This window comes from Pseudophryne corroboree, chromosome 1 (assembly GCF_028390025.1).
Source record: "Pseudophryne corroboree isolate aPseCor3 chromosome 1, aPseCor3.hap2, whole genome shotgun sequence".
Classification (NCBI taxonomy): Eukaryota; Metazoa; Chordata; class Amphibia; order Anura; family Myobatrachidae; genus Pseudophryne; species Pseudophryne corroboree.
The window spans coordinates 597,432,941-597,446,493 of record NC_086444.1 but is presented as its reverse complement, the minus strand read 5'-3'; the positions used below and the strand labels follow the sequence as shown (position 1 = coordinate 597,446,493).

Below are 13,553 nucleotides of genomic sequence, written 5' to 3'. Positions count from 1 at the left end.
AGACTGTGGCCGGAGCACGGAGAGAAGGTAAGGCATCAGTTCCGCTTAGTAGATGGAATACGGACACAGCCGCACTGTTTTGGGAGGAGACTACCAAACAGTAGCTGACGCACCGCCACCACGGGTGCTCCAGCGCTAGGCCTTATGGATCATAGGCACCAGGATTAGCGTGAGGCCGCATTCCCTATGGTTGATGTCAGCGATGCCCGGTTCATGACCAGTTTCCATAGAGTCTCCCGCCATGAACTGATTCCTTGCTTCCGTCTCAGACGCTACCAGAGGGGACTCGGTCACAGCATAGGCCGATGCGTCAGTGTTCACTAAGCGCTACCACGAGAGATCCGGTCCAGCATAGGCGGCTGTGTGACCACTCCGTCTGTGTTCACTGAACGTTACCATGAGACCGGTGCGTCTGTGTCCGCTATAGGTTCCTGGAGCGGCAGTGTACACTAGTAGCGTCTGGATCCACTCGGCGTTCGCTAACGTATTGATCGATCACTGGAAGCGAGGTGAGTCTCCCTGTATTCCACTCTGAGTACGGGCTATACAGCACTAAATTTCTATCTACTTTGTCAAGTACGAATAGTTAAGTGCCTATTGCATATGAGTCTGTGTACATTTACTGTGGTTTTCTTCACATTGCGTCTGAATACATTAGATCTGTTTATACAGGATTCAGTAAATGTTCGCCTACATACTTTAAAAGGTGTTTGTAGTTGATGATGTGCTCATATGACTAATATATAACATTGACGGACTGCTAGTTTGATTGCTGACTTTAATATATGTTTGTCAGTTGTTTCTTCTGATCCTCAATGCTGGTGCATGGGTGGGGTCAGATTGATATTACTTTAAAAAGGTTAAAGTGATTACAGTCACACATTGTGTAGTACACTGTGAAAGTGCTGATTATCATGTCTAAGAGCGGCAAAGGTGACGAAGGTACACTTAATGCAACATTCATATCATGTTTGTCTTGCAAAACTTATCCTCTCAGGATCTGGTTCAGGATGGTTTATGTGTAAATTGTTTTGCTTTTCAGCAGAACAAAAGGCAGATCTCTGTACAACATCAGCTACAGATGGATCCACCTTGGGCTACGTTTGCACAGACTTTGTCCAGTATAGCTGAACGGATAATGCCTACAGCTTTGGTACCAGGTATAGGGTACCCATACATGCAGCTCCCTATCTACGGTATATCATTTTCCCCAGGAGCTTCTCAAATGAAACAAGCTGATAAACCGATGGTAAGTAAATCTTCACCTTCACAGGCTACACATGACGATGAAAGATGAAAGCTCAGTTAACTCTACTTAAACATATGAAGAGGAGGAAGAAGGTCTCGGCTCAATAGATGTAGCTGAATTAATTAGAGCAATGAAGGCCATTCTGTCCTTAGATTCAGCAGAGCCTGTGTTAAAAACCAAGGTACCTGTGTTTTAAACGTCCCAAAACAGTTAAGACTGAGTTTCCAGGGTCAGACCAGCTGACGGAAATCATGGAAGAGGCTTGGGTAACGCCCAACAAAAAATATAGAATTCCCCAAAAAAAGCGATTCAAATTATCCTTTTCCAGACGGGGACTGTTCAAAAAGGGAGGTGGCTCCTAAAGTAGATACACATGTGATTCGATTAGTGCGAAAATCTATATTGCCTTTGCCGTCAACCTCTTTAAATGGTGTCACGAATAGGAGAGTGGTTTTCTAAAAACCATATTTTCCCCGTCTGGAGCAGTCATAAGGCCGGCCATTGCTTCAGCTTGGATAGCAAAGGCAGTGGCTGCCTGGGCTGATGCATTGGAAGGTAGAAACATAGAATTTGTCGGCAGATAAGAACCACTTGGCCCATCTAGTCTGCCCCTTTTTTTTTTTTTTTTTTTATATTATTTTTATCTCTAACCTTATTTGATCCTTATTTCTTTGTAAGGATATCCTTATGTGATTTTTCATCAGCTTCTAGAGAGCAACAATCCTATATAGCCCATATTAAACAGGCTGCAGTATTCTTGGAAGAAGCGGCATTAGATATGGGTACTATTGCTTCTAGGGCATCAGCCTCAACAATAGCTGCTCGCAGAGCAGTTTGGTTGCATACGTGGAAGCTGATTCAGAATCTAAGAAGGTTTTGGAATCTTTGCCTTTTTCTGAAAATATTTCGTTTGGTAAGGAATTGACAGATATTCTTGAGGCAGAAGCAGACTCTAAGAAGGTCAAGTTTCCTTCCACATATAACCCCAAATCTAGGGGTCCAGTTTTCTGGCCCTTTCGGTCTTAAGGAAAACCAAAGGGAAAAAGTGATCGTAAACAGCACCAATACAATAAGTTTGGTAGGTCAAAAAAGCATTGGGCTACCAGAGGGCCAGCTTTCAAACCAGAGCCATCAGCCTGATGGTGCGGGCCTCCTCCTGGGGGACCCCAGGGTTAGGGGGCCGACTTCTTCAGTTTGCACAGATCTGGCGGCAGTCTACAACAGATGCCTGGGTGCAAGAAGCGGTATCTCTAGGTTGTGTTTCTCTTCAAGAAGCATCCTCCTCGAAGGTTCTTCTGCACCAGTCCGTCTCAGGTAAAGATTAAGGCCAGGGCTTTGCAAGAAGCAGTGCAGAAATTGCTTCAGTCAGGAGTAATCATTCCAGTACACCATGCTCAACGGGGACAGGGTTTTTACTCCAACCTATTTTTGGTTCAGAAGCCAAGTGAGTCATTTCGGCCCATTCTCAATCTTAAAATGCTAAACAAATATATTTGGATACCAAGGTTCCACATGGAGATGTTACGCTCCATAGTTTTGGCCATGGAGCCAGGGGATTATATGGTATCCCTGGATATTTAGGATGCTTACCTACATGTTCCTATAGCACTATCCCATCAGTGTTATCTCATGTTCGCAATCCTCCAGTAGCATTTCCAGTTTCAGGCCCTACCTTTTGGGTTAACCACAGCCCCCCAGAGTATTTACCAAGATTATGGTGGTTATGGCAGCTTATCTCTGCAAGCAGGGGATAAGAATTTTTCCATACCTCAATTACCTTTTAATCCTGGCACAATCACAGGGATTGCTCCTGTGCCATCTCCAACAGACAATAACGTGTCTGCAGAGGCACGGGTGGCTCATAAATTGGGCAAAATCATCTCTGGTGCCATCACAACGGATGACTCCCTTGTGGGCTGTACTGGATTCAGGTCTGCAGAGAGTATTCTTACCTCGGAACAAGATATCCAAGGTACAGTCAAAGATTCAGGACTTGTTACACAGTCAGAGGGAATCCATTCACGCAGCTATTCGAGTGATGGGGTTGATGGTGTCAACATTCGACATGGTGGAGTATGCACAATTCTACTCGAGGCCTCTGCAGCGTCTAATTCTGGCCAGATGGAATGGAGTACATCAGACAATAAAGAAACAGACGATGGTACTTCCAGTAAAGGTAAGGAAGTCATTAGCCTGGTGGTTACAGACATTCCATCTAGACAAAGGGAGACCCTTTTAAATATCAGATTGGGAGATCCTGACAACAGATGCCAGTCTTCAGGGCTGGGGGGCAGTGTCCGGAAAATTATGGTTCTAGGGACAATGGACCAGAGAAGAAAGTTGTCTGCCGATAAACCTGTTAAAACTTCGGGCCATATACATGGCACTGATTCAACCAAAGGACATTCTTCAGGAAAAACCAGTCCAGATCGGACAATGCGACGGCAGTAGCGTACCTCAACCATCAGGGAGGAACTCGCAGCCAAAAAGCAATGAAGGAGGTAAGTCACATACTAAAGTGGGCAGAACTCCATCTTCCAGCCTTGTCCGCAGTGTTCGTTTCGGGAGTCCTAAACTGGGAAGCGGACTTTCTCAGTCGACACACCATTCAAGCAAGCGAATGGGCCCTACACCTGGAGGTCTTTCGGACTCTAGTAGACAAATGGGGGTTGCCAGAGAGAGATCTCATGGCATCCCGTCTGAACAACAAAGTGCCCGCATACGGGTCAAGAACAAATGATCCCGGAGCGATCTTTGTGGACACCTTGTTGGTGAAATGGGACTTTCATCTGGCTTCTCTGTTTCCTCTGATCACCCTGTTACCCAGGGTGGTGAGGAAAATAAAGCAAGCAAAGGGTGCCGTGATTCTAATAGCTCCGGCTTGGCCCAGAAGGCATTGGTACACAGATCTGCAGAGAATGTCGACGGACGCTCCACTTCTGCTTCCTCAACGTCCAGATCTACTGATGCAGGGTTGCTGTTATCACAGACATCTGGATCGACTGTCTTTGACGGCGTGGCTCTTGAAACCTCTATCCTAAAGTCAAGAGGATTTGCAAAACGGGTAACTGAAACAATGTTCAGAGCAAGGAAATCCTCCTCAGCGCGTATTTATCACCGAATATGGCAGGCCTATATTCATTGGTGCAGTGAAGGAGGTATGGACCCGAAATCATTTAGTTTTCAGGGTCCTCGCATTCCTTCAGGCAGGAATGGATAAAGGTTTGAAGGTGGCTTCCTTGAGAGTGGTACCAAAAGAAAATTGCCAATATACAGGATGTGCGTACTTTTTTCCAGGGAATGCTACGCATTCAACCTCCCTTTGTTCCATCTACAGCACCGTGGGACTTATGTTTAGTCCTGAAAGCCTTTCAAGTTGCCCCATTTGAACCACTTAACAAGGTGGATCTTAAATGGTTGACAGCAAAAGTACTCTTTCTACTGACTATGGCATCAGCTAGAAGAGTATCAGATTTAGGAGCGCTGTCATGTCGTTCCCCATTTCTGATTTTTTTATCCAGATAAAGCAGTTCTCAGAACTAGAGGTCTGGGTATCTTCCGAAGGTGGTGTCTTAAATTCCACCTTAATGAAGAAATTGTAGTCCCGGACTTTCCGGTATCGGGACTTTCTATGGGAAATGCGTAACTGGACGTAGTCCGGGCATTAAGGATTGACGTTGATCGTACCAGTGCCATCAGAAAGACAGATTCTCTCTTCGTTCTCTACGGATTTCACGAGAGAGGATGGCCTGCTACTAAACAGACGCTGGCAAGATGGCTTCAAATGACTATTTCAGAAGCATATTCTCGAGCTGCCTTTCCTGTTCTGGCTAATGCCTCTGCTGACTCTACTCGTAAGGTAGGTCCTTCTTGGGCAGCACAACATGGTGCTTCAGCAGAACAGATATGTAAAGCATCCACATGGTCTTTCATTAACACATTCATTAGACATTATGCCTTGGATACTTTTGCCTCTCATGACGCTGAATTCGGACGCAAGGTTCTCCTGTCCAATCAGGAGCGTCCCCACCACTAAATTGCTTTGGGAAATCCCATTGTTATCCTGTGGATTAACCTGTGGACCCTACCAGAGAAATATACGTTATGGTAAGAACTTGCCGTTGATGACGCTATTTCTCCCTTAGTCCACAGGGATCCCACCCTGACGCACCTGATTTGAGGATCTTTCTACTCACTAACCTCTTCCTTCTTATATGGAAGGGTGTGCTTGTGTCTTCTTCTCGCCTGATTAGGGCTCTACATGATGCTCCTGCCTTGTGCTTTGGAGTACAACTGATTCGCTTGAGCCAGTGGGCAGGATATATAGACGGGCCCGTTGCATCCTGGAGGCCAGAAAGCTTTTAAACGTTTGGTGCCAATCCGCTGTCTCTCCATCATATCCCATTGTTATCCTGTGGACTTGGCAGAAATGCCGTTATCAACGGTAAGTTCTTACCATAACGTATATTTTGCCTAAAGTGGAGTTTGTGTTCCATTTCAAAAAATACATTGTTCTTCCCGCCTTTAAACCCACTTCTTCGTCTTCACAGGAGGCTTCTTCTCTTGCATTGTTGGCTGTTGTACAGGCTATAAAGATCTATTTGTCCCGTATGGCATTGATCCGGCGCACTTAGTCTTTTGGTGCTTGTCGATGCTCCTAACCGGGGTTGGCCGGCCTCCAAGAACACTGTTGCTCGTTGGCTAACGTCTTCTATCCGTCAGGCCTACGTGACTTAAGATCTCCCTGTTTCGGCTCTGCTGAAAGCTCATTCGACTTGTGCTGATGGGACGTCTTGGGCTGTTCACCGTGGTGTTTCCGTAGACAGCTGTGCAGGGCTACAAACTGATCGTCTGTGCACACCTTTACAAAATTCTATCTGTTCGATACCTTTGGTTTTGAGAAATCTGTTTGCCCTTACTGTCTTAAGTACGGCTCTGCTGGATGCCCCTCCACTCCTCCCCTCCTCTCTGTTAGCTTCTCTGTTAGCTTGCTTTGGGAATTCCCAGAGGTCTTGACGTAGCGTCCCCCAGATGGATGATGGAGGAAATGGGATGTTTTACTCGCCGTAAAATCTCAACCTCGGAATCCATCTGGGGGACGCTGCGATACCTCCCTTCTTGTCTGGTTTTTTTGCATTGTTCCTCCATGCGGCTTGGCTAAACGTAGACTGAGGTCCTGCTGGAGGTGGGAGGTGTTAGAGGGGGAGGTGTCAGCTTTAGTGTTTTTTGTACCTAACCTCCATAGCCCACACTCTAACCCAGAGATCATGACATAGCATCCCCCAGATGGATTCCGAGGAAGAGATAATAGGATTTTAATTACCTACCGGTAAATCCTTTTCTCGTAGTCCGTAGAGGATACTGGGAATCCATTTAGTACCATGGGTATAGATGGGTCCACTAGGAGCCTTGGGCACTTTAAGAATTTGATAGTGTGCGCTGGCTCCTCCCTCTATGCCCCTCCTACCAGACTCAGTCTAGGAGGAGACGGACATACTTTAAGAGAAGGATAGATAAGAATAGTGGTGAGATTACGAACCAGCACACACAGAATAGGAAAGCCAGGCTAACCAAGCTGTTAAGCTGACACACCCCAAGCAGCCGCCCAAGACTAACTCACCGACCTAGTAGAGTGGGCCTGTACAGATTTTTGATCTGGCAATCCTGCTGTAGAATAAGCCTGCTGGATCGTAAGCTTGATCCAGCGTGCAATAGACTGCTTTGAAGTAGGACACCCAATTTTATTGGGATCATAGAGAACGAACAGCGAGTCGGATTTTCTGTGACGAGCTGCTCTCTTTACATACACCTTCAAAGCCCTCACTACATCCAAAGACTTTGAAGTAGTAGAGGTGTCCGTCACAGCCGGAACTACAGTAGGTTGGTTGATGTGAAAAGCGGACACCACCTTAGGAAGAGACTAGTTCTGAGTTCAGCTCTGTCTTCATGGAAAATTAAGTAGGGACTCTTGTGAGACAACGCCCCTAGCTCCGACACACGTCTCGCTGAGGCCAAGGCCAATAACGTGATGATCTTCCACGTAAGGTACTTTACGTCAACCTCCTGCAACGGTTCAACCCAGTCCGATTGGAGGAACTGTAAAGCACCAAATTAAGATCCCAAGGTGCAGTCGGAGGCATAAAGGGAGGTTGGATGTGCAGAACACCTTTCAAGAACGTCTGGACATCAGGGAGAGAAGCCAATTGTTGCTGAAAGAAAATAGACAAAGCAGAAATCTGGACTTTTATGGAACCTAGGCGTAGGCCCACATCCACTCCAGACTGCAGAAAAAGCAGGAGACGTCCCAGATGAAATTCCACCACAGAATATTGTCTGTTCTCACACCAAGAGACCTACATCTTCCATATACGGTGGTAATGTTTAGACGTTGCCCCTTTCCTGGCTTGGATCATAGTCGGGATGACCTTGTAAGGAATCCCTCTCCTGGCTAGGATCAGCTGTTCAACCTCCATGCCGTTAAACGTAGCCGCAGTAAGTCCTGATAGACGAACGGGCCCTGTTGCAGAAGATGCTCGCGAAGAGACAGAGGGCACGGATCTTCAAGGAGCATCTCCAGAAGGTCAGCATACCAGGCCCTTCTTGGCCAGTCCCAGAGCAATGAGTATTGCTTGAACATTTTCCCTTCTTATTCTTTTTAGAATTCTTGGGATCAGAGGAAGTGGAGGAAACACGTACATCATCTGGTAGACCCACGGTCTGATGCCGAAGTAAGGATGAGGTCTATAGAAGGGATTTGTAGATAGCCCTGAGTTCCAGGATGTTTAATGGAGGACGACTTCCTGACTTGACCATTTTCCTTGAAACTGTACCCCCTGGGTGACTGTTCCCAACCTCTGAGGCTTGCGTCCGTGGTTGGCAGAATCCAATTCTGAATCCCGACCCTCCGACCCCTCGATGAGGTGAGAAGTCTGTAGCCACCACGGAAGGGAGATCCTGGCTCTTGGCGACAGACTGGTCCTCTAGTGCATGTGAATATGTGATCCGGGTCATTTGTCCAATAGATCTAGCTGGAAGGGCCTCGCTCGCATGAAACCTTCCGTACTGAAGCGCCTCGTAAGAGGCCACTATTTTCCCCAGAAGGCGAATACACAGATGCACAGAGATCTGGGTTGGCTTCAGGACAGCCCGAACCATCGACGGGATTTCCATAGCCTTCTCCACAGAAGGAGTACTCTGAGATTCCGTATCCAGTATCATTCCCAGAAAGGAAAGTTTCTGCTTCGGTTCCAGGTGAGATTTTTGTAAGTTCAGAATTCACCCACGATCCAGGAGTACTGTGTTTGAGAGGCGAATACTGTCCATCAACCGCTCCCTGGACGGTTCCTTTATCAGAAGATCGTCCAGGTATGGAATTATGTTCACTACCTGTTTGCGGAGTAGAAATATCATCTCTGCTATCATCTTGGTGAACACTCTCGGAGGTGTGGAGAGACCAAATGGCAGTGCCTGGAACTTTGGCAGTCCTGCAGAGCAAACCGTAGATAAGCCTCATGAGGCGTCCAGATCGGAATGTGAAGGTACGCATCCTTGATATCCAGACACTAGGAATTCCCCCTCCTCCAGACCTGAGATCACCGCTCTGAGACTCCATCTTGAATTTGAACACTCCTAAGTACGGGTTCAGCGACTTGAGGTTCAAAATCGGCCTTACCGAACTGTCCGGTTTCGGTACTACAAACAGGTTGGCATAATATCCCGTTTTGCAGATGAGGGGGAACTGGAACAATGACCTGAGTCTGTACCAGTTTTTGAATGGCGTCCTGTAAGGTTATACTTGCTTCCTGTGAAACTGGTAAGCCTGATTTGAAGAATCTGTGAGGTGGGAGCTCCTGAAACTCCAGACTGTAGCCCTGGGAAATAAGATCTATGACCCAGGGATCCTGGCATGATGTTGTCCAGATGTGACTGAAACATTTTAGTCTTCGGCTTTGAGGAAGCAGAACTCGAGCCCTGTTCCTGTGAACCTGCAGTTACTGGTTTTTGTAGTTTACTTCTAGCGCCTCTGGTGGCTGTAGAAGAACCTCTGGTTTTGCCCTTGAACTTGGCAGTCCGAAAGGCAGCCTTCCTGGCTAGGGGTGCTGCAGAAGGAAGATACGTGGACTTACCCGCAGTAGCTTTGGAGATCCATTTGTCTAGTTCCTCTCCAAATAAGGCCTCTCCTGTGACAGGTAGGCCTTCCACGCCTTTCCTGGAGTCTGCGTCGGCAGTCCACTGGCGTAGCCATAAGCCTCTGCGTGCTGACACTGCCATAGCAGTGGTGCATGCATTAAGCAAGCCTATTTCTTTTATGGCTTCCGCCATAAAATTTGTAGAGTCCTGTATATGTTGCAGGAGTAAAATAATCTCCACCTTAGGCAAGGTACCTAAAATTAGGTTACCCGACCATTTTGCGATGGCCTTAGGAATCCACACACATGCTATAGTGGGTCTCTGTGCTACCCCAGCAGCTGTATACAAAGATTTGAGTGTATTCTCAATTCTACGATCAGCCGTGTCTTTTAGGGAGGCTGCACCAGGAACAGGCAATACAATTTTCCGTGACAGCCTGGATATTGATGCATCCACTATCTGTGAATTTTCCCATTTTTTTTTTTTCTACCAGGAGGAAAGGGAAAAGATATTACCCTCTTAGGGATTTGAATTTTCCTATCTGGATTAACCCACGGTTCTTCAAACAGGGTTTTTAGTTCCTTTGACACGGGAAAAGTGGCTGAGGGTTTCTTTTTTACATTAAAATAAGATTCCTCACTCTGCTCTGTTACCTTATCAGGGATATGCAGAAACCTCTGTAATAGCTTCTATGCGAGCCTTTATTCCCTGTGACAGAGTACCCTCCCCCACCTCTGAGTCCACCTCCCCCTCCTCCATGTCTGACCCCTCATCATCAGAGTCAGACTGCATGATATGGGCCAAAGGACGCTGGTTTGGGTACTGAGTCACTGTTCAGAAACTCAGTCATCGATTGCCTTAAGTATTGCGTCTCTCATTGCGGGACAATTTAGTGGAAATATTGGAGATCATTCCTCTAATAGAATCAGCCAAGCTGGTTCTGTCCCGCTAGCCGGGGAGGGTGCACTGCATTGAGTACACTGTAGTGAACCCCTGGAGAAGAGGAACATTAAGTCTGTAATGCCAGTCTGGGTACTGTGTACACTCGTAGTGTACTTAGTCTCAGTTCGCTCCCTCAGAAGCAGTGCGTCCGCACTGTGTACTGAGTCCTGAGACTCCACCGCCCCCATGCGTCTCTGTACCATCATGCCGCCATAATGAGCAGTGACCCGCTAACCGGTACGCCGGCTTAGTACTCACCACTCTTCTTTCTTCTGGCTCTGTTAGGGGTGGCGGCGTGCTGCGGGTATGTACGCTTGCCGTGGTGGGGCGTGCTGATAGTTCCCTCAGGAGCTAGTGTCCTGTCAGCGGGGAACGGGACTATTAAACCTTCAAGAGGTTGGGCCGTTCCCCCTAAGTCCCACGTAGCAGGCAGGCTGGTGCCATCCAGTCCTGCCTGAAAATAACAAACACAGAAAATAAATGCAGAAAACTCTTCAGGATCTTCCAGCGACATGACCGGCTCCTCCGGGCACATTTCTAAACTGAGTCTGGTAGGAGGGGCATAGAGGGAGGAGCGAGCGCACACACTATCACATTCTTAAAGTGCCCAAGGCTCCTAGTGGACCCGTCTATACCCCATGGTACTAAATGGATTCCCAGTATCCTCTAGGACATAAGAGAAATTACGGTGAGTAAAATATCCCATTTTTGTACGTTAAGGTTTTGCCATACTGTTACTTTACTGGTAGTAATATAAAATGTAAACTATAGAGGATTACTTTAAAGATAAATCCACCCAAAATTCACAAATCCTAGTTGCGTTCAAGAAGTTAAGAATATGTAACTTGACTGGCATTTCCTGTGATCCAGGGGGTCCCCTGATTCCTGAAACCGTTTTTAAGAACAAAATAAATGAAAAATAAAAACCTGGACTAATTTAACAGTACACTTTATAACCAAATGCATAGATTTGGAGCTGCACCAATTATTAGTAAACTTCTGACAGTCTATTTTTAATGCACACAATAACATATGCAAAACACATTGTTTTTAAATACATTAACCTAATGTACATTAAATAATACATTCATGTAATGTACATTAATTAATAAAAGACACTGTTTTGGGAATCCATTAAATTGATAAGGGCCCAGAGTATACCTGTTGCGGTGTAAAGGTTTGTTCTAGTCTAAAGCTGCCCATACACTTAAAGATTTATCGTCCAGTCTGGCTGTTTGGAATGAAAATCAGACAAATTGGTTAGAATCCATTAGATTTAACCAAGTTGTCTGACCGTTTTTGTCAGTTTTACGGCATTTAGGAGCAAATGGTCAATTGTCATTTGCGCTCATCCATTACCAGATTTGCATTCCAACTAGCCAGATCTAACAAATCATTAGGTGTATGGCCATCTTAAGACATTGGAAATTTAATGTTTTGAAGGCTTTTGTATTAGTTTTGTTTATTGATTTTTTTTATTTTATCATAGAGGACAACAGTTTGCTCAACAAATGCAGCAGCAAAATCCAGAATTAATAGAACAGTTGCGCAGTCAGATCAGAAGTCGAACCCCAAGTGCAAGTAATGAGGATCAGCACCAATGAGCTGCACCAACCCGCATGCCAAGAGATTGTAATCTTTTAAGGAAATTGAGCAGGAAGTATCGAGTGACCATGCCACAGCCTGTCTTCCTCATAGATTTGTGCTATTGACAAACTTTGATGGAAAAAAAATGTTTTTTTTTTAAATGTTAAACCCGTGTTCTATTCCTCGCCACCATCTCCAAAAGGATCCATTAAGTGTCACTAATCACAAGGTAGCACAAAGGGCTGATCCGGTTGGGACATCTGGTCTTTCTGCTCCTGTTCAAGAATAAACCTGCAATATACTGGTGTTTCCTTTTCTTCCCTGACCTGTCTTTGTCTGCATATAATTTATACAGGGGGATGTGTTCTTGGGATTGAACCATTTACCCATTTGTGATTTACTGACTTTCAAAATGACACCAGTTGTGTTTCAGGTACACAGAGAACTTGCTAATTGAAAAGTGAAACACGGGGTTATGGACCGTTATGTAATTAAATGGTTTGTATCCAAAGAGAAGAGCCTGATTTTTGTCCTTTTGAAATGATTTTCAAAACACATCTGCAAAAAGATCAGTGTTAAATTCTCTTCAAAAGCTCTGCAATGTCTCAAGCCCTGTATGGAATTCACAGATACCGTTTCTAGGTCCAAGAGCCCTCCTGTTTGTCATTTGGTATGGCATATTGTAGGAAGAGCATTCTGATGTTGTCCATGCACATCATGTTTTAATAAAGTGACTAAATGCTGACACTGGGAAATCCATACTCCTTTATATTATTTCTACAAATAAAAAAAAGTTATAATGGCAGAGAGTTCTGAATTTATTTTTCACAGTATCCATTTTACAAATCAATAAATAATGCAAGATTAGGTTCAATTAGACAGGTATTAGTCACAGAACTCTCATAGTAATACATGAAAGTGTTTGCTTCGGCTATAATGAAGACAAGGTAAAAAAAAAAAAAGCATGCATTTTGTTTTATTTTTATGTGTTTACTGGTGGGTTTATGTTACTGGTAAAAGAAACAAAATACATTTTCCTATATCATTTAATACCTGGTTATTAGCTGAGCACTAATCATTTGCTAAATCAATAAGTTGAAGTTCTGTGTTGTGAGGAACCCAAGGTGGCAAATATTAACAAGCTGGTCAGGAAGCTCATGCAGGATGCTAGATATGTACTCTATATGTTAGGTGTTCTAGATAGTGTTATGTAGGGCAGAAAGGGGGGGGGGGGGAATCTAATTAGCAGCAATAGTACAGCTAGCTGCATTAAGGACACGAATGATTAACTGTTTGTGTCTGTGTCTGCAGCGTGGATGGACCTTGGCAGAGGAAAGTATGAAAGGCAACATGGTATGGTGATACTAGGGTGTGTAAGAATCAGCCCAAACCCCCATGAATTTCTGACAGAACCACCATAGGTGATCCAGGGTGCTTCTATTCCTACAGCCCCTCCACCACTTTTCAGTGGTTTGAGGAGAGACCGCATGAAGATGAGAAGGTGCCAAGTACCAGTAAAACAGGCATTTGTAGGTATTTTCTTTGTCTCACGCAAATAGATGCACGAACAGCAGTCGTGCATATGTTGTCCTAATCCTCCCATGTTAGGCCCCTCCCAGCTCCTTCTCCTAGGCCCACTTATTAG

General features: G+C 45.3%; 1 protein-coding gene across 3 annotated transcripts in view; it reads left to right on the top strand.

Annotated features, from left to right (window-relative positions):
* Window positions 1-12,713, top strand: part of SGTA (small glutamine rich tetratricopeptide repeat co-chaperone alpha) — a 61,835-nt gene extending 49,122 nt beyond the window's left edge. For all 3 annotated transcript variants that reach the window (XM_063914290.1, XM_063914292.1, XM_063914291.1), the window contains exon 11: window positions 11,811-12,713. In XM_063914290.1, coding sequence (XP_063770360.1) covers window positions 11,811-11,925 — 115 coding nt within the window. In that variant the 3' untranslated portion in view covers window positions 11,926-12,713. The remainder of the gene's footprint in view (window positions 1-11,810) is intronic.
* The last annotated feature ends 840 nt before the right edge of the window (window positions 12,714-13,553 follow it).